This window comes from Entelurus aequoreus, linkage group LG06 (genome assembly GCF_033978785.1).
Source record: "Entelurus aequoreus isolate RoL-2023_Sb linkage group LG06, RoL_Eaeq_v1.1, whole genome shotgun sequence".
NCBI classification, from domain to species: Eukaryota; Metazoa; Chordata; class Actinopteri; order Syngnathiformes; family Syngnathidae; genus Entelurus; species Entelurus aequoreus.
This window is the reverse complement of record NC_084736.1, coordinates 80,579,867-80,605,960: the sequence shown is the minus strand read 5'-3', so window position 1 is coordinate 80,605,960 and position 26,094 is coordinate 80,579,867. Positions and strand designations below refer to the sequence as shown.

Below are 26,094 nucleotides of genomic sequence, written 5' to 3'. Positions count from 1 at the left end.
TTTTCTTCCCTTCCTGTAAGCCTGTCCTCACCTCCATGATTCTGATTAGTGACATGCTTCCTGACTTACTCGGAAACAAGACCTTTAATCCAACCATTTAGCGCCTGTCATCGCCTGGTTAATTGGTCCATCTGAGACAATTCCTCTTGGCAGAGCACACGGACAGGGACTTGTTGTGGTGTACCTGGATCCTGTTTACACCATGGTGGCAAATACAGTGTGGGTTGAATGTTGGACCACCAGTATTTTTGCAAAGTTTCGTTGTTGACTCTTCTTACTGATCATTTATTTTGGTTTGTTTAGTTGTAAGTAGGGATGATGTTTGATAAGAAATGATCGAGTTTGAGCCCATTATCGAATCCTCTTATCGAACCGATTCCTAATCGATTCTCTTATTGAATCCAGATAGGTTGTTGTATATGGAAAAAAAACACAATATTTGGTTTAACAAAAGCTCACTTTTATTTTATAAGAAAAAAATCAAATTAAATAAATATTGACTGTTACCCCCCCCTAAAAAAATAAAACAAATAAATATTGACTGTTGTTACCCAAATTATATTAAGAAAAACAAATATATACAGTAACACAAAAACAACCTGTCTCTGTGATCACTATAGGTGTATAAATAATAATATAGAGTTAAATAAAATCAGTCCCTTGGGCACAAAACTGAAAATAATACAGCTCTCCAAAAAGTGCACTTCTGCTGCTATTGGAACATACTAACTACACACACTATGACACTAAGAACACCACAGTCATCAATCAACAATTTTTCTTCCCAAAAATAATTTCGATGGTGGAAATACACGACTGGCAGCCATCTTAAGTCCTCAAAACATCCATTGAAACATTGCACAAAAATCGTTTTTCAATAAACATCTTAGTATCAAATTTAACCACTTTCCACCTTAATATTGAGTTACATAAACAAGTTAAACAGTTTGCTTACAGACTTATCTTTTCCAAGGCTTGTAAGAGCTAACACAACTTGTTGTGGTGTACCTGGATCCTGTTTACACCATGGTGGCAAATACAGTGTGGGCTGATTGTTGGACCACCAGTATTTTTGTATTTTTGCAAAGTTTCGTTGTTGACTCTTCTTACTGTTAATTTATTTTGGTTTGTTTAGTTGTAAGTAGGGATGATGTTTGATAAGAAATTATCGAGTTCGAGCCCATTATCAAATCCTCTTATCGAACCGATTCCTTATCGATTCTCTTATCGAATCCAGGTAGGTTGTTGTATATGGAAAAAAACACAATATTTGGTTTAACAAAAGCTCACTTTTATTTTATAAGAAAAAAATAAAATTATATAAATATTGACTGTTACCCCCCCTAAAAAAAAAAAAAAAAAAATATTGACTGTTGTTCCCCAAAATATATTAAGAAAAACAAATATATACAGTAACACAAACACAACCTGTCTCTGTGATCACTATAGGTGTATAAATAATAATATAGAGTTAAATAAAATCAGTCCCTTGGGCACAAAACTGAAAATAATACAGCTCTCCAAAAAGTGCACTTCTGCTGCTATTGGAACATACTAACTACACACACTATGACACTAAGAACACCACAGTCATCAATCAACAATTGTTCTTCCCAAAAATGATTTCGATGGTGGAAATACACGACTGGCAGCCATTTTAAGTCCTCAAAACATCCATTGAAACAGTGCACAAAAATCATTTTTCAATAAACATCTTAGTATCAAATTTAACCACTTTCCACCTTAATATGGAGTTACATAAACAAGTTAAACAGTTTACTTACAGACTTACACTACCGTTCAAAAGTTTGGGGTCACCCAAACAATTTTGTGGAATAACCTTCATTTGTAAGAACAAGAATAGACTGTCGAGTTTCAGATGAAAGTTCTCTTTTTCTGGCCATTTTGAGCGTTTAATTGACCCCACAAATGTGATGCTCCAGAAACTCAATCTGCTCAAAGGAAGGTCCGTTGTGTAGCTTCTGTAACGAGCTAAACTGTTTTCAGATGTGTGAACATGATTGCACAAGGGTTTTCTAATCATCAATTAGCCTTCTGAGCCAATGAGCAAACATATTGTACCATTAGAACACTGGCGTGATAGTTGCTGGAAATGGGCCTCTATACACCTATGTAGATATTGCACCAAAAACCAGACATTTGCAGCTAGAATAGTCATTTACCACATTAGCAATGTATAAAGTGTATTTCTTTAAAGTTAAGACTAGTTTAAAGTTATCTTCATTGAAAAGTACAGTGCTTTTCCTTAAAAAATAAGGACATTTCAATGTGACCCCAAACTTTTGAACGGTAGTGTATCTTTTCCAAGGCTTGTAAGAGCTAACACAACTTGTTGTGGTGTACCTGGATCCTGTTTACACCATGGTGGCAAATACAGTGTGGGTTGATTGTTGGACCACCAGTATTTTTGTATTTTTGCAAAGTTTCGTTGTTGACTCTTCTTACTGATAATTTATTTTGGTTTGTTTAGTTGTAAGTAGGGATGATGTTTGATAAGAAATTATCGAGTTCGAGCCCATTATCGAATCCTCTTATCGAACCGAATCCTTATCGATTCTCTTATCGAATCCAGATAGGTTGTTGTATATGGAAAAAAACACAATATTTGGTTTAACAAAAGCTCACTTTTATTTTATAAGAAAAAAATCAAATTAAATAAATATTGACTGTTACCCCCCCTAAAAAAATAAAATAAATAAATATTGACTGTTGTTACCCAAAGTATATTAAGAAAAACAAATATATACAGTAACACAAAAACAACCTGTCTCGGTGATCACTATAGGTGTATAAATAATAATATAGAGTTAAATAAAATCAGTCCCTTGGGCACAAAACTGAAAATAATACAGTTCTCCAAAAAGTGCACTTCTGCTGCTATTGGAACATACTAACTACACACACTATGACACTAAGAACACCACAGTCATCAATCAACAATTTTTCTTCCCAAAAATTATTTCGATGGTGTAAATACACGACTGGCAGCCATTTTAAGTCCTCAAAACATCCATTGAAACAGTCCACAGAAATCGTTTTTCAATAAAAATCTTAGTATCAAATTTAACCACTTTCCACCTAAATATTGAGTTACATAAACAAGATAAACAGTTTACTTACAGACTTATATTTTCCAAGGCTTGTAAGAGCTAACACAACTTGTCTACTTCTCAATTGTCTCATGAACTGAACTGACGTCGCCAATCCGGAAGTGCCCAAACTAATGACGCGTAGTATTTTCATATCGCCACAAGGTGTCAGTAAGAGTCTACAATCAAATGGGCATAACATTCCCGTTATCGAGGCCACTATAGTAAAGAAAAAGAGTTGGTTCTTTATTCGAATCCCTGGGAACGAATCCCGTCCCACAGGAAATGCCCTGTGGGACGGGATTCGTTCCCAGGGATTCGAATAAAGAACCAACTCTTTTTCTTTACTATAGCGGCCTCGATAACAGGAACCGGTTCTCAAAAAAGGATTTGAGTCCATGGAATCGGTTCTTTTCTTATCAAACAACCGGGAGAACCGGTTTCGAACATCATCCCTAGTTGTAAGAGTGGTAGGTTAGGGCATTGTTTTTCAAACTTTTTTGAGCCGAGGCACATTTTTTGCGTTGAAAAAATCCGGAGGCACACCACCAGCAGAAAACATTTAAAAAAATTAAACTCCGTAGCGATATTGACAGTAAAAAGTCGTTGTTGCAAGTGTTGGGTATGACTTTAAACCAGACTTGGGCAAATTAAGGCCCGGGGGCCACATGCGGCCCGTTGAGCTTTTCAATCTGGCCCGCCAGACATTCCCAAATAATTTTTTTAGATCTTTAAGATGGAAACTTTAGCTGCCATTATGATGTGCAGTCATGTTTTCTAATGACCGTAAGTCTTCAACTATACTAAGTATTTCAATGGTTGGAATCTGTGCTTATGGAAAGATATACCAGTTACTGTATTTTTCGGAGTATAAGTCGCACCGGCCGAAAATGCATAATAAAGAAGGAAAAAAACATATATAAGTCGCACTTTTTGGGGAAATGTATTTGATAAAAGCCAACACCAAGAATAGACATTTGAAAGGCAATTTAAAATAAATCAAGAATAGTGAACAACAGGCTGAATAAGTGTACGTTATATGAGGCATAAATAACCAACTGAGAACGTGCCTGGTATGTTAACGTAACATATTATGTTAAGAGTCATTCAAATAACTATAACATATAGAACAGGGGTCACCAACCTTTTTGAAACCAAGAGCTACTTCTTGGGTACTGATTAATGCGAAGGGCTACCAGTTTGATACACACTTAAATAAATTGCCGGAAATAACCAATTTGCTCAATTTACCTTTAACTCTATGTTGTTATTAATAATTAATGATATTTACACTTAATTGAATGGTTTAAAAGAGGAGAAAACATGAAAAAAATGACAATTAAATTTTGAAACATAGTTTATCTTTAATTTCGACTGTTTAAAATTCAAAATTCAACCGAAAAAAAGAAGACAAAAACTAGCTAATTTGAATCTTTTTGAAAAAAAAAAAAAAAAAACTTAAAAAAAGAATTTATGGAACATCATTAGTAATTTTTCCTGATTAAGATTAATTTTAGAATTTTGATGATGTGTTTTAAATAGGTTAAAATCCAATCTACACTTTGTTAGAATAAATAACAAATTGGACCAAGCTATATTTCTAACAAAGACAAATTATTATTTCTTCTAGATTTTCGAGAACAAAAATTTTAAAAGAAATTCAAAAGACTTTGAAATAAGATTTAAATTTGATTCTACAGATTTTCTAGATTTGCCAAAAATTTTTTTTTGAATTTTAATCATAATAAGTTTGAAGAAATATTTCACAAATATTCTTCGTCGAAAAAACAGAAACTAAAATGAAGAATTAAATTAAAATTGATTTATTATTCTTTACAATAAAAAAAATTACTTGAACATTGATTTAAAGGCCTACTGAAACCCACTACTACCGACCACGCAGTCTGATAGTTTATATATCAATGATGAAATCTTAACATTATAACACATGCCAATACGGCCGGGTTAACTTATAAAGTGACATTTTAAATTTGCCGCTAAACTTCCGGTTCGAAACGCCTCTGAGGATGACGTATGCGTGTGACGTAGCCCGACGAACACGGGTATGCCTTCCACATTGAAGCCGATACGAAAAAGCTCTGTTTTCATTTCATAATTCCACAGTATTCTGGACATCTGTGTTCGTGAATCTGTTTCAATCATGTTCATTGCATTATGGAGAAGGAAGCCGAGCAAGCAAAGAAGAAAGTTGTCGGTGCGAAATGGACGTATTTTTCGAACGTAGTCAGCCACAACAGTACACAGCCGGCGCTTCTTTGTTTACATTCCCGAAAGATGCAGTCAAGATGGAAGAACTCGGATAACAGAGACTCTAACCAGGAGGACTTTTGATTTGGATACACAGACGCCTGTAGAGAACTGGGACAACACAGACTCTTACCAGGATTACTTTGATTTGGATGACAAAGACGCAGACGTGCTACTGTGAGTATGCAGCTTTGGCTTTTTTTTGCGTATGTACGTAACTTTTTTTAAATATATAAGCTTTATGAACCTTGGGTTAGGTGAACGGTCTTTTGGGCTGAGTGATTGTGTGTGTTGATCATGTGTTTGAATTGTATTGGCGTGTTCTATGGAGCTAGGAGCTAGCAGAGGACCTAGGAGCTAGCATAACACGTACCGTACCGTACGTGCGCGTCACGTACGTAACTTTTTAAAAATATATAAGCTTTATGAACCTTGGGTTAGGTGAACGGTCTTTTGGGCTGAGTGATTGTGTGTGTTGATCGGGTGTTTGAATTGTATTGGCGTGTTCTATGGAGCTAGGAGCTAGCAGAGGAGCTAGGAGCTAGCATAACAAACACGCAGGTGTTATTATGCAGGATTAATTTGTGGCATATTAAATATAAGCCTGGTTGTGTTGTGGCTAATAGAGTATATATATGTCTTGTGTTTATTTACTGTTGTAGTCATTCCCAGCTGAATATCAGGTACCGTGAGTATGCAGCCTTGGCTGCTAAACATTCGATAACTTGACCGTATGTGCGCGTCACGTACGTAACTTTTAAAAAATATATAAGCTTTATGAACCTTGGGTTAGGTAAACGGTCTTTTGGGCTGAGTGATTGTGTGTGTTGATCAGGTGTTTGAATTGTATTGGCGTGTTCTATGGAGCTAGGAGCTAGCAGAGGAGCTAGGAGCTAGCATAACAAACACGCAGGTGTTTTTATGCAGGATTAATTTGTGGCATATTAAATATAAGCCTGGTTGTGTTGTGGCTAATAGAGTATATATATGTCTTGTGTTTATTTACTGTTGTAGTCATTCCCAGCTGAATATCAGGTCACCCCCGGCTCTCACAGCATCTTCCCTATCTGAATAGCTTCAACTCCCCACTAGTCCTTCACTTGCACTTTACTCATCCACAAATCTTTCATCCTCGCTCAAATTAATGGGGAAATTGTCGCTTTCTCGGTCCGAATCTCTCTCACTTCATGCGGCCATCATTGTAAACAATAGGGAACTTTGCGTATATGTTCAACTGACTACGTCACGCTACTTCCGGTAGGTGCAAGCCTTTTTTTTATCAGATACCAAAAGTTGCAATCTTTATCGTCGTTGTTCTATACTAAATCCTTTCAGCAAAAATATGGCAATATCGCGAAATGATCAAGTATGACACATAGAATAGATCTGCTATCCCCGTTTAAATAAAAAAAATTCATTTCAGTAGGCCTTTAAATTGTCAGGAAAGAAGAGGAATGAATTTAAAAGGTAAAAAGGTATATGTGTTTAAAAATTCTAAAATCATTTTTAAGGTTGTATTTTTTCTCTAAAAATGTCTTTCTGAAAGTTATAAGAAGCAAAGTAAAAAAAATGTATGAATTTATTTAAACAAGTGAAGACCAAGTCTTTAAAATATTTTCTTGGATTTTCAAATTCTATTTGAGTTTTGTCTCTCTTAGATTTAAAAATGTCGGGCAAAGCGAGACCAGCTTGCAAGTAAATAAATAAAATTTAAAAAATAGAGGCAGCTCACTGGTAAGTGCTGCTATTTGAGCTATTTTTAGAACAGGCCAGCGGGCTACTCATCTGGTCCTTACGGGCTACCTGGTGCCCGCGGGCACCACGTTGGTGACCCCTGATATAGAACATGCTATACGTTTACCAAACAATCTGTCACTCCTAATGGCTAAATCCCATGAAATCTTATACGTCTTGTCTCTTACGTGAATGAGATAAATAATATTATTTGATATTTTACGCTAATGTGTTAATAATTTCACACATAAGTCGCTCCTGAGTATAAGTCGCACCCCCGGCTAAACTATGAAAAAAACTGCGACTTGTAGTCCGAAAAATACGGAACATAACATTTAGAAAAAGTTAAGTGCTGTGAATACTCTCCGGATGCACTGTACATCGATTAATTAGGAACATTTTCTGTAATTAATTCATAAATATAATGATGTAGTTTGATATTCACATTATTTTGAATTCAATTACAAATAATGATATAGCAGGTTAAAACAACTCCAGTTGGTCAAAGTGCCGTACAGAAATAAAATCAAATCAAAATGTGCAAATACCGTGTCAGGAAATATTTTTTTTAAAATTGTTGTGAGAGTATGATAAATTAAACACTAAAATGACTCTAATAGCTCAAAAGAGAAATAGAATTTGTGGGAATAAAATCAGCCAAGATATTCCGCCAAACTTTTCTTAGACGCCAGGGAGAAGTGGTGGGATATATATGTATGAGGGTGTACAATATGCTCTATATTTAAATGTGGAATGATCAGTCTGGGCAGATGTTTTCACGCTTCCAATCACAATTTGATTTGATACACAGTCTGCTCTTCAACTTTTCTACCACTTGGTGGCAATACAGCGAGCAAGATTGTGGTGCAGCAGTGACATGTGGTGAGCAAGTAGGCAGGTGGAAGAAAATAATAGTTCTAATTCATATTAATATGTGGGGCGGTATAGCTCGGTTGGTAGAGTGGCCGTGCCAGCAACTTGAGTGTTCCAGGTCCGATCCCCGCTTCCGCCATCATAGTCACTGCCGTTGTGGGCAAGACACTTTACCCACCTGCTCCCAGTGCCACCCACACTGGTTTAAATGTAACTTAGATATTGGGTTTCACTATGTAAAAGCGCTTTGAGTCACTAGAGAAAAGCGCTATATAAATATAATTCACTCACACACTCACTCAATATTGGATATTAATTCATCAGTATTAATACTTGTTCATCAATTTGTGTTATAAATGTATTGTCTGAATGAGTACAAATCTTTGAATTTGCGCATTTCTTGATCATATACAGTGAAGGAAGCTGATCTGAGACTGCCTTTATAGACATTTGTCTGCTTAGTGTGTTAGTTTGTGCAGTGCGCTAAGCCTTAAGTGCACTGAATGAATACATTGTAGAATTCAGACGAGGCAGTGCCTAATATGCACTGCAAAAAGTCAGTGTTCAAAAACAAGAAAAAAAAAGTACAAAAGTGAGGGGTATTTTATGTGAACTAAGCAAAATTATCTGCCAATAGAACAAGAAAATTTGGCTTGTCAAGACTTTCCAAAACAAGTGAAATTAGCTAACCTCAATGAAGCCAAAAATACCTTAAAATAAGTATATTCTCACTAATAACAAGTGCACTTTTCTTAGTAGGAAAAAAAAAGACCTTTTTGCTCAATATGTTGAAAAATATTCTTAAATGAAGTAAATGCTAGTGCCATTATCTTGACATAATGATATGCGCTCGGCATTACATTTCTTGAAACCAGCAAACTTATACTAAAAACTAATTTATTGTTCTTAATGGAAAGGCAACAAGGCAACCGCTTGTTACTCTCGGGGTCTCCTAGCCGCTCAGGCAAATCATATTGTCTAAAAATGCATTTTTCCATGGATAACATGACATCATCGCGCCAAGTGCGTGCTCTTTCAGTCAATTAGTACGCATATATACGGCCCGGCCCCCGGTCAAATTTTTTTTAATTGTAATTTTGAAGAATTTATCTGAATGTGCATGAACTATTTCTGTTCAAAATTGTTAGAAATGTTAAATGTTTAAATATTAGTTTACTGTACTGTGCCAACTGAGTACGTATTTTCTATTGTTTCATTGAAAATAAAACAGCAAAGTCCATTTGGCTGTCATCCGTTTTAATTATGAGACACAATTGTGTCAAAATCATGATTTTTTTTTTCACGCTTAAAATAAGAAATGATTACTTTAAAAAAAGTAGTTGTATACTTGTGAGTGTTGATGACACAGCTTTGCAACAGTTGATATTCTAGTTTCAAGCATGTTTTACTCAATATAGCTCATCAAATCTCAGCAACAAGCTGTAATATCTTACTGAGATCATTTAGGACCAAAACACTTAAAACAAGTAAAACACTCTAACATAAAATCTGCTTAGTGAGAAGAATTATCTTATCAGACAGGAAATACGCAAATATCACCCTTATTTGAGATATTTCATCTTACTTAGATTTCAGTTTTTGCAGTGTACAAGCTCAAAAACATCTCCAAACTGAACTATGAGAGAAAACGTAGGATGATCTGATTTTTATAATCAAAGTACTAAACATGTGTAAGAGCTTTTCCTGGAAGAGGATAGGAGTGTGTACTTCACATATAACTAAAAGTAAGGTTTTTGGATTTGATGAATGTGAATAAGAAGTATTAGATAACATTTTTATGAAAGTGAATTGTTCTCTTTTTGTTCACTGCAAAAAGTCAGTGTTCAAAAACAAGAAGAAATAATACAAAAATGAGGGGTATTTTATTTGAACTAAGCAAAATTATCTGCCAATAAAACAAGAAAATTCGGCTTGTCAAGACTTTCCAAAACAAGTAAAATTAGCTAACCTCAATGAACCCAAAAATACCTTAAAATAAGTATATTCTCACTAATAACAAGTGCACTTTTCTTGGTAGAAAAACAAATGAGACCTTTTTGCTCAATATGTTGAAAAATATTCTTGAATTAAGTAAATGCTAGTACCATTTTCCTGACATAATGATTTGCGCTCGGCATCATGATTTTTTTTTTTCATGCTTGAAATAAGAAATTATTACTTTAAAAAAGTAGTTTTATACTTGTGAGTGTTGATGACACAGCTTTGCAACAGTTGATATTCTAGTTTCAAGCATGTTTTACTCAATATAGCTCATCAAATCTCAGCAACAAGCTGTAATATCTTACTGAGATCATTTAGGACCAAAACACTTAAAACAAGTAAAACACTCTAACATAAAATCTGCTTAGTGAGAAGAATTATCTTATCAGACAGAAAATACGCAAATATCACCCTTATTTGAGATATTTCATCTTACTTAGATTTCAGTTTTTGCAGTGTTCTTGTTATAATGTCCATCCTGTATTAACAGTGATTAGCGCATATGAAATTAAGTTTTATAATACTCCAAAGTGCCTCACCTGCCATGAACCTCACAGCACCTCACCGGTAAGCAGTCTTAAACAATTACCATCGAAACAGTCAACAGATTCATAAACCTTTTGTGCATGAACCAAAATTAACCACTCAGAAAGGCCACTTGAGCTCAGGAAGTCCTTTCATTTTATGATGGAGGATCTCTACCACCCTAGGGCCAGAAAAAGGTATTCATTTGGTTCTTGCAGAAGAGTAGCACCACACACGCTAGCAAGAACTGAGGTTGTTGTTGTGCTGCAGAGCTGTCATCTGTGCAGGTGAGGTCAGGGTTGGTGGAGGTAAGGGGAAGGTGAATGATGGATGTCTAATAGGCCTTGGAGCGTGTATACAACTGAGTGACATCTCTGGCCCCAGGCCTGAAGCGACTGCCATACTTCCTGCCAGCAGTAGAAAACACTGAGTACATGCCGTTAAGACTGATTGTGCTCTAGAATTTAAAAAGGACACTAAAGTGATCATCTTACAAACTTGACTGTTCTTTTTAAATGAGCATACAACTGCAATTGAGGATCATTTTAATGTGCTGCAAACATCTACCTACTACCTACCTACTTATTCATTTAGTTGCTAATTTTGTCAACTTCATGTATAGGGTTGAAATTTTATTCATTTCTTACTTCTTTCTCTCTTTCATGTTTATTTGTGTCCCCATCTGGGCCAATAAGAATAATACAAATATATGTTTATTGAGATCAATTTTTGTGGATTTATCCAATCAAAAAATACAATTGATTTGAGATAAAAAAAAATTAAAAAATAAAGATTCGCTAACAAAAAATGACTTTTCTTTTTGAAACTTTGATTTACTTTTTTTCTGACTTTTAAATGTCGTTCCAATGTCTGATGGATATGCGAGTCGTGTTAAACAATGTCAAAGTATATTCTAACACTAAAAACAATGCATATGACATTGTTTGAAGCACTTCACTGCAAAAAGTCAGTGTTCAAAAACAAGAAAAAAAAATACAAACATTAGGGGTATTTTATTTGAACTAAGCAAAATTATCTGCCAATAGAACAAGAAAATTTGGCTTGTCAAGACTTTCCAAAACAAGTAAAATTAGCTAACCTCAATGAACCCAAAAATACCTTAAAATAAGTATATTCTCACTAACAACAAGTGCACTTTTCTTGGTAGAAAAAAAAGACCTTTTTGCTCAATATTTTGAGAAATATTCTTAAATGAAGTAAATGCTAGTGCCATTATCTTGACATAATGATATGCGCTCGGCATTACATTTCTTGAAACCAGCAAACTTATACTAAAAACTAGTTTATTGTTCTTAATGGAAAGGCAACAAGGCAAGCGCTTGTTACTCTCGGGGTCTCCTAGCCGCTCAGGCAAATCATATTGTCTAAAAATGCATTTTTCCATGGATAACATGACATCATCACGTCAAGTGCGGGCTCTTTCAGTCAGTTAGTGCACATATATACAGCCCGGCCCCCGGCCAAAATCTTTTTAATTGTAATTTTGAGGAATTTATCTGAATGTGCATGAACTATTTCTGTTCAAAACTGTTTGAAATGTGAAATGTTTAAATATTAACTGTCAGTTCACTGTACTGTGCCAACTGTACTACTATATGAGTATGTGTTTTCTATTGTTTCATTGAAAATAATCATGATTTTTTTTTTTTCATGCTTGAAATAAGAAATGATTACTTTAAAAAAGTAGTTTTATACTTGTGAGTGTTGATGACACAGCTTTGCAACAGTTGATATTCTAGTTTCAAGCATGTGTTACTCAATATAGCTCATCAAATCTCAGCAACAAGCTGTAATATCTTACTGAGATCATTTAGGACCAAAACCTTTAAAACAAGTAAAACACTCTAACATAAAATCTGCTTAGTGAGAATAATTATCTTATCAGACAGAAAATAATCAAATATCACCCTTATTTGAGATATTTCATCTTACTTAGATTTCAGTTTTTGCAGTGTGGTTTCATACATGAATTGTATTGTATCCATGTCATCTGTAAATGCAGTGCAATTATTTCAAAATGGCATTTTCTCCAACCTGGCTGCCTGTGCATGTCACCATTCTTGTAAAAAGGTGATGGGGTCATGAGTAGTTGAACAGCTGTACTGCCTTTGGAACAGTGTGATATTCAGTCAGACGCAGTGAGGATGAGGCTGAAGGGGTATGGTGAAACGAGACGTTTTCCTAGTTGATGAAAGTGTAGAATCCTGCTGACGCTCTTTACTTGATCTCCTTTAAGCCTCTCACAATAGTGATAAGTGCACCTCTGCATTACCCAGACACAGGGACACGGGGCATTGGGCTTTTTTTTTTAGGAGTCGGTGTTAACATGGACAAGGGCAGTATTTGCCACAGGCACTCTGAGCTGTCAGGTACATGCCGTCTAGAGGTAGGAGGTTAGGCAAAAACAAGTGAGAGTGGGGCCTCCTGCATGAGCGTGATTGGCTTCACTCAGTAGTCTTAAATGTAGACTTGAGCCCTGAACATGACATTCCCCATCTGCAGGGATTAGTTTAAATGCTAGCAATTAGCCCTCCTCATAGCCATGGATCTTAGGGTTGTGTTATTCACCTGGACCACACACACACAACATTAAGTACACTTGAGCAATATCCCACCATGGACCGGACTAGTCTGGTCTTTCAGCACCGTCAAGGTGCCTTGGAGGAAGGTAACAAACCCTGAGACTTTCCAGGGTCAAAACACTGTTGAGCTGTCCCACTAGCTCAGTGCTTCTCATTGATTTTCTGTTACGCTCCTTTCAGGAAGAAACAAAACATTGTATGCCAAAAGAAGTATCAGAGAAGTATTTGTGTACAGAGATCATGTCTAGGTTTGATTGAAACTGTCACAGAGCTGTTAACTAAACAACATATTTATTATTGTGGTTGTTATTTCCAGTTGTGCTGAGCTGTGTGATGTCACAGCATTATTCACACGTGAATAATTATGTATACTAGACTGTATTTATATTATTCACATGTGAATAATGCTGTATAATAGACTGTATTGATATTATTCACATGTGAATAATGCTGTATAATAGACTGTATTTATATTATTCACATGTGAATAATGCTGTATAATAGACTGTATTGATATTATTCACATGTGAATAATGCTGTATAATAGACTGTATTTATATTATTCACATGTGAATAATGCTGTATAATAGACTGTATTCATATTATTCACATGTGAATAATGTTGTATAATAGACTGTATTTATATTATTCACATGTGAATAATGCTGTATAATAGACTGTATTTATATTATTCACATGTGAATAATGCTGTATAATAGACTGTATTTATAATATTCACATGTGAATAATGCTGTATAATAGACTGTATTTATATTATTCACATGTGAATAATGCTGTATAATAGACTGTATTTATATTATTCACATGTGAATAATGCTGTATAATAGACTGTTTTTATATTATTCACATGTGAATAATGCTGTATAATAGACTGTATTTATATTATTCACATGTGAATAATGCTGTATAATAGACTGTATTTATATTATTCACATGTGAATAATGCTGTATAATAGACTGTATTTATATTATTCACATGTGAATAATTCTGTATAATAGACTGTATTTATATTATTCACATGTGAATAATGCTATATAATAGACTGTTTTTATATTATTCACATGTGAATAATGCTGTATAATAGACTGTATTTATATTATTCACATGTGAATAATGCTGTACAATAGACTGTATTTATATTATTCACATGTGAATAATGCTGTATAATAGACTGTATTTATATTATTCACGTGTGAATAATGCTGTATAATAGACTGTATTTATATTATTCACATGTGAATAATGCTGTACAATAGACTGTATTTATATCAACAAGCTGTAATATCTTACTGAGATAATTTAGGACCAAAACGTTTAAAACAAGTCAAACACTCTAACATAAAATCTGCTTAGTGAGAAGAATTATCTTACTAGACAGAAAATAAGCAAATATCACCCTTATTTGATATATTTAATCTTACTTAGATTTCAGTTTTTGCAGTGCATGAATGGCATCCACACATTTTGAACTCGTGTGATTGTCATAATTGTAATGATATTTTTGTGTTTGCATTTTACAGGCTTGTGGTCGGAGCGAGCTGTATCCTTTTTTTCCCGCCAGCTACTGTAGCACATGAATAATGACTGCTAGTCAGTTGAGAAATTGCGAAGTTGTAAACTTAACTTTAAATGTACCACTCAATGTCAGGTCAGTGTAGCATGAATGCCTTGTCGTGTTTGTTTTAAGGTCAGTGTGCCATATGGGAGAGCCTTTTAGTTTTGTGTGCAAGGTAAAACACATATGCTTCCCATATGTGAAACTATTGCAAAACAAACAAAGTGACATGTTTCCAAATACAGTGTACCACTGACTGCTATTTTAGTTTGCTACTGTTTTTTACTGTGTCTTTTAGGCTGCCACTTTAGTATGCAGGACTACGAAGTCTGTGTTATTTGGCTACATTCAAGGTATTAATTCAATGCATGATAAACACGGCAATCCCTAACCTGATGTTGCTCAGATGTGGCTCTTGAGTGTGCAGGCTTCCTCACAGGCATCGGCTTGGACACCACCGTGATGGTCCGCAGCATCGCCCTCCGGGGTTTTGATCAGGTATTGCTTCTTCTGTAATCAACTATTCTTAAAGGCCTACTGAAATGACATTTTTTATTTAAACGGGGATAGCAGATCCATTCTATGTGTCATACTCGGTCATTTCGCGATATTGCCATATTTTTGCTGAAAGGATTTAGTCGAGAACATCGACGATAAAGTTCGCAACTTTTGGTCGCTGATAAAAAAAAAGCCTTGCCTGTACCGGAAGTAGCGTGACGTCACAGGTTGAAAGGCTCCTCACATTTCCCTATTGTTTACAATGCAGCAAGAGCGATTCGGACCGAGAAAGCGACGATTACCCCATTAATTTGAGCCAGGATGAAAGATTTGTGGATGAGGAAAGTGAGAGTGAAGGACTAGAGTGCAGTGCAGGACGCATCTTTTTTTGCTCTGACCGTAACTTAGGTACAAGGGTTCATTGGATTCCACACTTTCTCCTTTTTCTCTTGTGGATCACGGATTTGTATTTTAAACCACCTCGGATACTATATCCTCTTGAAAATGAGAGTCGAGAACACGAAATGGACATTCACAGTAACTTTTATCTCCACGACAATACATGCGCGAAGCTCTTTAGCTACGGAGCTAACGTGATAGCATCGGGCTTTACTGCATATAGAAACAAAACAAATACGTCCCTGACTGGAAGGATAGACGGAAGATCAACAATACTACCAAACTCTGGACCTGTAACTACACGGTTAATGCTGTACCGCCTGGCGAAGCCTAGCAATGCTGTTGCTAACGACGCCATTGAAGCTAACTTAGCTACGGGACCTCAACAGAGCTAAAAACATTAGCTCTCCACCTGCGTTCCAGCGATCGACGAGGAAGTCAAAGTGAGGACAGCGGTGCGGCGGCGGGCGTTGTAGCTTTCGACGACACCCCGGCCGCCATCAGAGTCGGCAAGAAACATATATTTCCCCAAAGTTACGTACGTGACATGCACATAGCGACACGCACGTACGGGCAAGCGATCAAATGTTTGGAAGCCAAAACTGTAGTCACGGTAGCGCGTCTGCTATCCAACTCAAAGTCCTCCTGGTTGTGTTGCTGCAGCCAGCCGCTAATACACCGATCCCACCTACAGCTTTCTTCTTTGCAGTCTCCATTGTTAATTGAACAAATTGCAAAAGATTCACCAACACAGATGTCCAGAATACTGTGGAATTTTGCGATGAAAACAGAGCTTTTTGTATTGTGATACAATGGTGTCCGAATACTTCCGCTTCAACCATTGACGTCACGCGCATACGTCATCATACATAGACGTTTTCAACCGGAAGTTTAGCGGGAAATTTAAAATTGCACTTTATAAGTTAACCCGGCCGTATTGGCATGTGTTGCAATGTTAATATTTCATCATTGATGTATAAACTATCAGACTGCGTGGTCGCTAGTAGTGGCTTTCAGTAGGCCTTTAATGCCATCATAATAATAATATATTGCGCAATTGCATTGTCTTGGGTTTGAACAGCAAATGGCAGGATTGGTGACAGACTACATGGAGTCCTATGGAACAAAGTTTGCATGGAAGTGTGTCCCCACGAGTGTTGAAAAACTCCCAACAGGAGTCTTACAAGTGACCTGGAGTGATATCCTGACAGGCAACACACACAAGGACACCTACGATACTGTGTTGTGGGCAATCGGTAAGTGTATCATTGTCTGTATGTGTGTGGACATAGTCATACATGTATATGTTCTAGACATGGATCAATCAAACCAGGGTGTTAATTGTTTTTATCCCCTTAGATGTAGTACCATATGACATTGACCTTTCACATAACTATGACCTCTTGCACAATTTAAAGGAATTTGGTACAAAAGCAGTGTTGAATTATTTAAAAAATATTAATATGTATGCACTCTATCAAATGTGTAATTAACATTAATACAAAACAGAAAATTTACTTAACTTGAATAAATATAAATATGTTGTAGCGGTTGCCCTCTAGTGGGTTCCTCGGACCACCACACACTGCCACGAGAGCCCGGATTTCAGGGTACAACACTGTTTTATTTTCATAAATCGTGCAAGGCTTTTTCTTTCCAGCAAAATGTCTTTTTCTGAGTCCGTGCCTCTCTCTTTGGCTCCCACTCCAACTCCAACTACGTGTCTCATGCCGGCTGCTGCTAATAAAGGCGACAGGTGATTAGATAACAAGGCCCACCTGGGCCATCTGCTCACCTGTCGCTGTCTTCGAGGCCGGTCCTGGCACGCCCCGTTCCGCGGCAGGCCCGCAGGCCACGCCCCCATCCACATATGTATACAAAATATGATATAAAATATGCAAATAGCATTCATAAAATACAAAATGTTAACAATTTACACACATAAAATACCTTTGTTTTCTTCAATAGCTAATAAAATAATTAAAAATAAGCAAACAAAAATGTAAACATGCATCAGCATTGGTAAGTGGTGTGGACTGATGAGGTGGATGCAGACTCGGTCATGGTTTCTTTATTTGTGTCCTCTTTAGAAGCTTGAGGGGAAGTCGATGGCACTACTGTTTGTAAGGGGTGGCGGGGGGTGTATATTGTTGCGTCCCGGAAGAGTTAGTGCTGCAAGGGGCTCTGGGTATGTGTTTATGTTGTGTCACGGCGCGGATGTTCTCCCGAAATGTGTTTGTCATTCTTGTTTGGTGTGGGTTCACAGTGTGATGCATATTTGTAACAGTGTTAAAGTTGTTTATACGGTCACCTTCAGTGTGACCTGTATGGCTGTTGACCAAGTATGAAGTGCATTCACTTGTGTGTGTGAAATTATTATTTAATTATTATTATTAAATTCTTACTATTATTTATTTATTTATTTATTTTTATTGTGATTACTTATGGAGTTTATTGTGAAAAAATTGTGAACAGGAAGTGAACAAAAAGTTTTGCAACTGTTATGTAAAGAAAAGGGGTAGGATTAAATAAGCTCTGCTTCTTCCTACTCCTTTTCGAACATGTTGAAAAGAGAAACTGGAAATTGTGATGTATCATGTTGTATGCTTGCATGTTCGAAATAAACTCAAACTCAAACTCAAAAAAAAAAAAAAAAAAAAAAAAGCCGTAGATATTATGTGATTGGGCCGGCACGCAAAGGCAGGGCCTTTAAGGTTTATTGGCGCTCTGTACTTCTCCCTACGTCCGTGTACACAGCGGCGTTTTAAAAAGTCACACATTTTACTTTTTGAAACCGATGCTGATAATTTCCGATATTACATTTTAAAGCATTTATCGGCAGTCCAGTATTATCGGACATCTTTAAAAATAATATTTAAAATCGGTCGGGAGGGGCTTGAAGTTTAAAAATGTCACCCGGAAACAGACTATCCCTAACATTTCTGGAGCAGTGTATGTCACGGGCCATCTTGTTATTTCCCTGTGATCTACTAGCAGAACCATCTAAAAGATCAACCCCCCCGTCGCTATCATCCATCTTCATTGTCATCCTCAATAGAGTGCATTGTCAGCAGATAGCATAGGAATCAAGGTTGAAAACAAAGTAATAAAGCCTGAGTGATGGAGAGATGGCCAGGGGAAATGTTAATCACCTAGCAATAGCTCACTGGCTTTTCTGGGTGGAGAGAGGCCAGACCAGGCAGGATGCACCCAAACACAGGGTCACCATATTCCCCCCTTTGTTCTACCTCCCCGGCTCTTCCTGCTAATGCCAACATTGCGGAAACCAACCTGCATCTGTCACTGCTAACCCTGCCGGCTGCTTTTTTTGCGTGCCAGTGCTACAGTGCCAACCCCTCTAATCCATTTCTCGCCTTTTTTTTGTATCTACCATTTAACATCTCTGACAGCCTAGTGAAGAACAACACACTGCAAAAACTGAAATTTAAGTAAGATGAAATATCTCAAATAAGGGTGATATTTGCTTAGTTTCTGTCTGATAAGATAATTCTTCTCATTATGCAGATTTTATGTTAGTGTTTTACTTGTTTTAAGTGTTTTGGTCCTAAATGATCTCAGTAAGATATTACAGCTTGTTGCTGAGATTGTATAACAATAATAATAATAATTGATTGTATTTGTAGCAAGCACTTTAGAGCAAACAGCCTCAAAGTGCTACAGTGTTTTGAAAAAATAATAAAAAGATAATAAAAAAATAAATACAAATAAAAACTAGAACAGCCTAATAGCTAGAACTAGTATGCATATATGTATAAAAAGGCTTTTTAAAAAAGAAGGGTTTTTAAGCCTTTTTTTAAAAGCATCCACAGTCTGTGGTGCCCTCAGGTGGTCAGGGAGAGCAGAAAGCCCGGTCTCCCATAGCTCGTAGCTTTGTCCTCGGAGGTTGGACAGCAGGTTATGACCTATATTGAGTAAAACATGCTTGAAACTAGAATAGCAACTGTTGCAAAGCTGTGTCATCAACACTCACAAGTATAAAACTACTTTTTTAAAGTCATAATTTCTTACTTCAAGCATGAAAAAAAAAAATCACGATGCCGAGCGCATATCATTATGTCAAGATAATGGCACTAGCATTTACTTAATTTAAGAATATTTTTCAACATATTGAGCAAAAAGGGGGTTTTTTTGTACCAAGAAAAGTGCACTTGTTATTAGTGAGAATATACTTATTTTAAGGTATTTTTGGGTTCATTGAGGTTAGCTAATTAGGGACCGCAAGTTCCTTTGTAATTTTACTTGTTTTGGAAAGTCTTGACAAGCCAAATTTTCTTTTTTGAACACTGATTTTTGCGGTGTAGTCCTTTGTTCAACGTATTTAGTTATACTGGTGGTGTTCCTCAAGGTTCCATTTTAGGTCCACTCTATTTCATTACGTGGGCTATTCAACTGGTTCAGTTGAGTTGAGTTTGAGTTTATTTCGAACATGAACTGGTGGACTGCAGGTTCAGTTAAAAAAAACTAAAACATGTAAGAGACTCACATTTTTGCAGCAGATTCTTAAAAACACGAGAGTGCTGTCATAGATGATCTTTGACTAGCTTCTTCACAAAAAAAAACAAAAAACCTCTGTAACTTTGACAAAATACATGTCTACTGTAGAGGACATTGGTTGTTGGATTCTGAGCAAAAAGGTTTTTTTTTTTTTTTTCTACCAAGAAAAGTGCACTTGTTATTAGTGAGAATATTCTTATTTTAAGCTATTTTTGGGTTCATTGAGGTTAGCTAATTTGACTTGTTTTGGAAAGTCTTGACAAGCCGAATTTTCTTGTTCTATTGGCAGATAATGTTGCTTAGTTCAAATAAAATACCCCTAATTTTTTTTTTTTTAAATTCTTGTTTTTGAACACTGCTTTTTTGCAGTGTAGTCCTTTGTTCAACTCATTTAGTTATACTGGTGGTGTTCCTCAAGGTTCCATTTTAGGTCCACTCTATTTCATTACGTGGGCTATTCAACTGGTGGCCAGCAGGTTCAGTCAAAAAAAAAAAAAAACATGTAAGAGACTCACATTTTTGCAGCAGATTCTTAAAAACACGAGAGTGCCGTCATACATGATCTTTGACTAGCTTCTTCGCAAAAAAAACAAAAATCTCTGTAACTTTGACAAAATACATGTCTACACTGTATGTCCGGATATTGAGCAAAAAGGTCTCTTTTTTTTCTACCAAGAAAAGTGCACTTGTTATTAGTGAGAATATTCTTATTTTAAGCTATTTTTGGGTGCATTGAGGTTAGCTAATTTGACTTGTTTTGGAAAGTCTTGACATGTCAAATGTTCTTGTTCTATTGGCAGATAATTTTGCTTAGTTCAAATTAAAATACCCCTAAATTTAGTAATTTTTTAAAATTGTTTTTGAACACTGATTTTTTGCGGTGTAGTCCTTTGTTCAACGTATTTAGTTATACTGGTGGTGTTCCTCAAGGTTCCATTTTAGGTCCACTCTATTTCATTACGTGGTGCTATTCAACTGGTGGCCAGCAGGTTCAGTCCAAAAAAAAAAAAAAAACATGTAAGAGACTCACATTTTTGCAGCAGATTCTTAAAAACACGAGAGTGCCGTCATAGATGATCTTTGACTAGCTTCTTCGCAAAAAAAAAAAACCTCTGTAACTTTGACAAAATACATGTCTACACTGGTTGTCCGGATATTGAGCAAAAAGGTCTTTTTTTTTTTTCTACCAAGAAAAGTGCACTTGTTATTAGTGAGAATATACTTATTTTAAGGTATTTTTGGGTTCATTGAAGTTAGCTAATTTTACTTGTTTTGGAAAGTCTTGACAAGCCGAATTTTCTTGTTCTATTGGCAGATAATTTTGCTTAGTTCAAATAAAATACCCTTAAATTTTATTAAATTTTTTTCTTGTTTTTGAACACTGCTTTTTTGCAGTGTAGTCCTTTGTTCAACTCATTTAGTTATACTGGTGGTGTTCCTCAAGGTTCCATTTTAGGTCCACTCTATTTCATTACGTGGGCTATTCAACTGGTGGCCTGCAGGTTCAGTCTAAAAAAAAAAAAAACATGTAAGAGACTCACATTTTTGCAGAAGATTCTTAAAAACACGAGAGTGCCGTCATACATGATCTTTGACTAGCTTCTTCGCAAAAAAAAAACAACCTCTGTAACTTTGACAAAATACATGTCTACTGTAGAGGACACTGGTTGTCCGGATATTGAGCAAAAAGGTCTCTTTTTTTTTCCTACCAAGAAAAGTGCACTTGTTATTAGTGAGAATATACTTATTTTAAGCTATTTTTGGGTTCATTGAGGTTAGCTAATTTTACTTGTTTTGGAAAGTCTTGACAAGCCAAATGTTCTTGTTCTATTGGCAGAAAATGTTGCTTAGTTCAAATAAAATACCCCTAAATTTTTTTTTTAAATTTTCTTGTTTTTGAACACTGCTTTTTTGCAGTGTAGTCCTTTGTTCAACTTATTTAGTTATACTGGTGGTGTTCCTCAAGGTTCCATTTGAGGTCCACTCTATTTCATTACGTGGGCTATTCAACTGGTGGCCTGCAGGTTCAGTTAGAAACAAAAAAAACATGTAAGAGACTCACATTTTTGCAGCAGATTCTTAAAAACACGAGAGTGCTGTCATACATGATCTTTGACTAGCTTCTTCGCAAAAAAAAATACATGTCTACTGTAGAGGACACTGGTTGTCCGGATATTGAGCAAAAAGGTCTGTTTTTTTTTTCTACCAAGAAAAGTGCACTTGTTATTAGTGAGAATATACTTATTTTAAGCTATTTTTGGGTTCATTGAGGTTAGCTAATTTGACTTGTTTTGGAAAGTCTTGACAAGCCAAATGTTCTTGTTCTATTGGCAGATAATTTTGCTTAGTTCAAATAAAATACCCCTAAATTTTGTATTTTTTTTCTTGTTTTTTAACACTGACTTTTTGCGGTGTAGTCCTTTGTTCAACTTATTTAGTTATACTGGTGGTGTCCCTCAAGGTTCCATTTTAGGTCCACTCTATTTCATTACGTGGGCTATTCAACTGGTGGCCTGCAGGTTCAGTCAAAAAAACAAAAAAAACATGTAAGAGACTCACATTTTTGCAGCAGATTCTTAAAAACACGAGAGTGCTGTCATAGATGATCTTTGACTAGCTTCTTCGCCAAAAAAAAAAACCTCTGTAACTTTGACAAAATACATGTCTACTGTAGAGGACACTGGTTGTCCGGATATTGAGCAAAAAGGTCTCTTTTTTTTTTTTTCTACCAAGAAAAGTGCACTTGTTATTAGTGAGAATATAGTTATTTTAAGGTATTTTTGGGTTCATTGAGGTGAGCTAATTTGACTTGTTTTGGAAATTCTTGACAAGCCGAATTTTCTTGTTCTATTGGCAGATCATTTTGCTTAGTTCAAATAAAATACCCCTCATTTTTCGTATTTTTTTTGCTTGTTTTTGAACACTGACTTTTTGCAGTGTGTGATTTTCCTCAAAACTGCCAACACTTTTCCAGTTACGTTTCTGTGTGTCTGTGTGTGTGTTTGCGTGTGTAGTGAGAGAATGCTCGCGCTTATGCGTGTGACAGCAACAAGGATGTGCGTGACCCTACAGCTGAAATGACGTTTGCCATTTCCTCCTGTGACTGAATTCCCACATCGTCTTCGCGTGAGACTGTCGGTGCGAATATTTGCAATTACTGTTGAAAACACCCGAGTATTGTCACATGCATGAAATGCTGTAAAAACACGAGATGTATTTTCTGCTTTTATCTGAGTTTTAAACACTGCAAAATCAAAAAGAGTCACAAAGACAAACAACGTGTTTCACAATGCACCGAGATTTGATTTATTTAAGACGATGCCCGTGTTTATCTTCACTGCAAAAAGTCAGTGTTCAAAAACAAGAAAAAAAAAACAACAAAGATTAGGGGTATTTTATTTGAACTAAGCAAAATTATCTGCCAATAGAACAAGAAAATTCGGCTTGTCAAGACTTTCCAAAACAAGTAAAATTAGCTAACCTCAATGAACCCAAAAATACCTTAAAATAAGTATATTCGCACTAATAACAAGTGCACTTTTCTTCGTAGAAAAAAAAGAGACCTTTTTGCTAAAAATATTCTTAAATGAAATAAATGCTAGTGCCATTATCCTGACATAATGATATGCGCTCGGCATTACATTTCGTGAAACCAGCAAACTTATACTAAAAACTAATTTATTGTTCTTAATGGAAAGGCAACAAGGCAAGCGCTTGTTACTCTCGGGGTCTCCTAGCCGCTCAGGCAAATCATATTGTCTGAAAATGCATTTTTCCATAGTTAACATGACATCATCGCGCCAAGTGCGTGCTCTTTCAGTCAATTAGTGCGCATATATACAGCCCGGCCAACATTTTTTTAATTGTAATTTTGAGGAATTTATCTGAATGTGCATGAACTACACTACCGTTCAAAAGTTTGGGGTCACATTGAAATGTCCTTATTTTTGAAGGAAAAGCACTCTACTTTTCAATGAAGATAACTTTAAACTAGTCTTAACTTGAAAGAAATACACTCTATACATTGCTAATGTGGTAAATGACTATTCTAGCTGCAAATGTCTGGTTTTTGGTGCAATATCTACATAGGTGTATAGAGGCCCATTTCCAGCAACTATCACTCCAGTGTTCTAATGGTACAATGTGTTTGCTCATTGGCTCAGAAGGCTAATTGATGATTAGAAAACCCTTGTGCAATCATGTTCACGCATCTGAAAACAGTTTAGCTCGTTAAAGAAGCTACAAAACTGAAACTTTGAGCAGATTGAGTTTCTGGAGCATCACATTTGTGGGGTCAATTAAACGCTCAAAATGGCCAGAAAAAGAGAACTTTCATCTGAAACTCGACAGTCTATTCTTGTTCTTAGAAATGAAGGCTATTCCACAAAATTGTTTGGGTAACCCCAAACTTTTGAACGGTAGTGTATGTATAATAACGGATTAAAATATTTTAATCAGATTATTTGTGATTAATCACAGTAAATTACTTGTATGCAAAATTTAAAAAGACCCCAATATTTGGACACAAATGGAATTTTATTGTGAGAATGTCATACAGGATCATTTAAAAAAAAAAAAAATTCTAGAATTAGTTGTTTATTTTCTCAAAACAGTTTTACATTAAGTCCCGTCTGGGTGCATTTTAAGTGAAATTTCCCAGCGAGCACACCAGTTGGAGTCTCCTCACTCATCTTCGCACTATAAAAATGGGAGCCATTACCTCCCTGTTTGGCACTCAGCATCAAGGGTTGGAATTGGGGGTTAAATCACCAAAAATGATTCCCGGGCGCGGCCACCGCTGCTGCCCACTGCTCCCCTCACCTCCCAGGGGGTGATCAAGGGTGATGGGTCAAATGCAGAGAATAATTTCGCCACACCTAGTGTGTGTGTGTGTGACAATCATGGGTACTTTAACTTTAACTAACATATGCAGTGACCTGATCACTGACCCTACACCAGGGGTCGGCAACCCGCGGCTCCGGAGCCACATGCGGCTCTTTGACCACTCTGATGCGGCTCAGCTGCATACTTGCCGACCCCCCCGATTTTCCCAGGAGACTTATGGATCTCAGTGCCTCTCCTAGATAACTCCCAGGGAAAATATAATCCTATTTTCACTCTAATGACTAGATTAGGGGCGTGCCCTAATTGCACTGCAGTAATTGTCCTCTATGGCATTTACACACAGCGTGTCAGCCCGGCCACATGTTGTATGTAGCTTTTACTTGCGCACGTAGGAGACAGCAAAGCATACTTAGTCATCAGCCACACACCTTACACTGACGGTAGCCGTACCGTATAAAACAACTTTAACACTGTTACGTTACAAATATGCGCCACACTTTGAACCCACACCAAAAAAGAATGAAAAACAAATTTCTGGAGAACATCCCACCGTAACACAACATAAACACAACACAACCAATACCCAGAATCCCATGCAGCCCTTACTCTTCCGGTCTAGATTATACACCCCCGCTACCACCAAACCCCCCCACACATCAACCCCCCCCCCCCCCCCCCCCCTCCGTGCGTCGGTTGAGCGGAAGAGTTAGTGCTGCATGGGATTCTGGGTATTTGTTGTGTTGTGTTTATGTTGTGTTACAGTGCAGATGTTCTCCAGAAATGTGTTTGTCATTCTTTTTTGGTGTGGGTTCAAAGTGTGGCGCATATTTGTAACGTAACAGTGTTAAAGTTGTTTTATACGGTACGGCTACCGTCAGTGTAAGCTGTGTGGCTGCTGAGCTAGTACGCCTTGCTGTCACTTACGTGAGCAAGCTGAAGCCGTATTCTACATGTGGTCGAGCAGGTACACTGTTTGGGCAGACTGTAGAGGGCGCCAAAACGGAGCCATCACGCTCTGATATTGTGGAGTCTCCCGGAAATAATGAGAGGGTTGGCAAGTATGACGCTATCAAGCGCCATTCATTCAAAACTCGCGGGCCGCATTGACATCAAATTTCCATATTAAAGTGCGTGCCGGTGCGTGTG

At 36.6% G+C, this 26,094-nt stretch overlaps 1 protein-coding gene across 1 annotated transcript in view; it reads left to right on the top strand.

Annotated features, from left to right (window-relative positions):
- Window positions 1–26,094, top strand: part of LOC133652657 (thioredoxin reductase 2, mitochondrial-like) — a 69,788-nt gene that overhangs the window by 13,922 nt on the left and 29,772 nt on the right. The window contains exons 9-11 of the mRNA XM_062051641.1: window positions 14,657–14,676; window positions 15,098–15,189; window positions 16,670–16,844. Of these exons, the coding sequence (XP_061907625.1) occupies window positions 14,657–14,676; window positions 15,098–15,189; window positions 16,670–16,844 (287 nt within the window). The remainder of the gene's footprint in view (window positions 1–14,656; window positions 14,677–15,097; window positions 15,190–16,669; window positions 16,845–26,094) is intronic.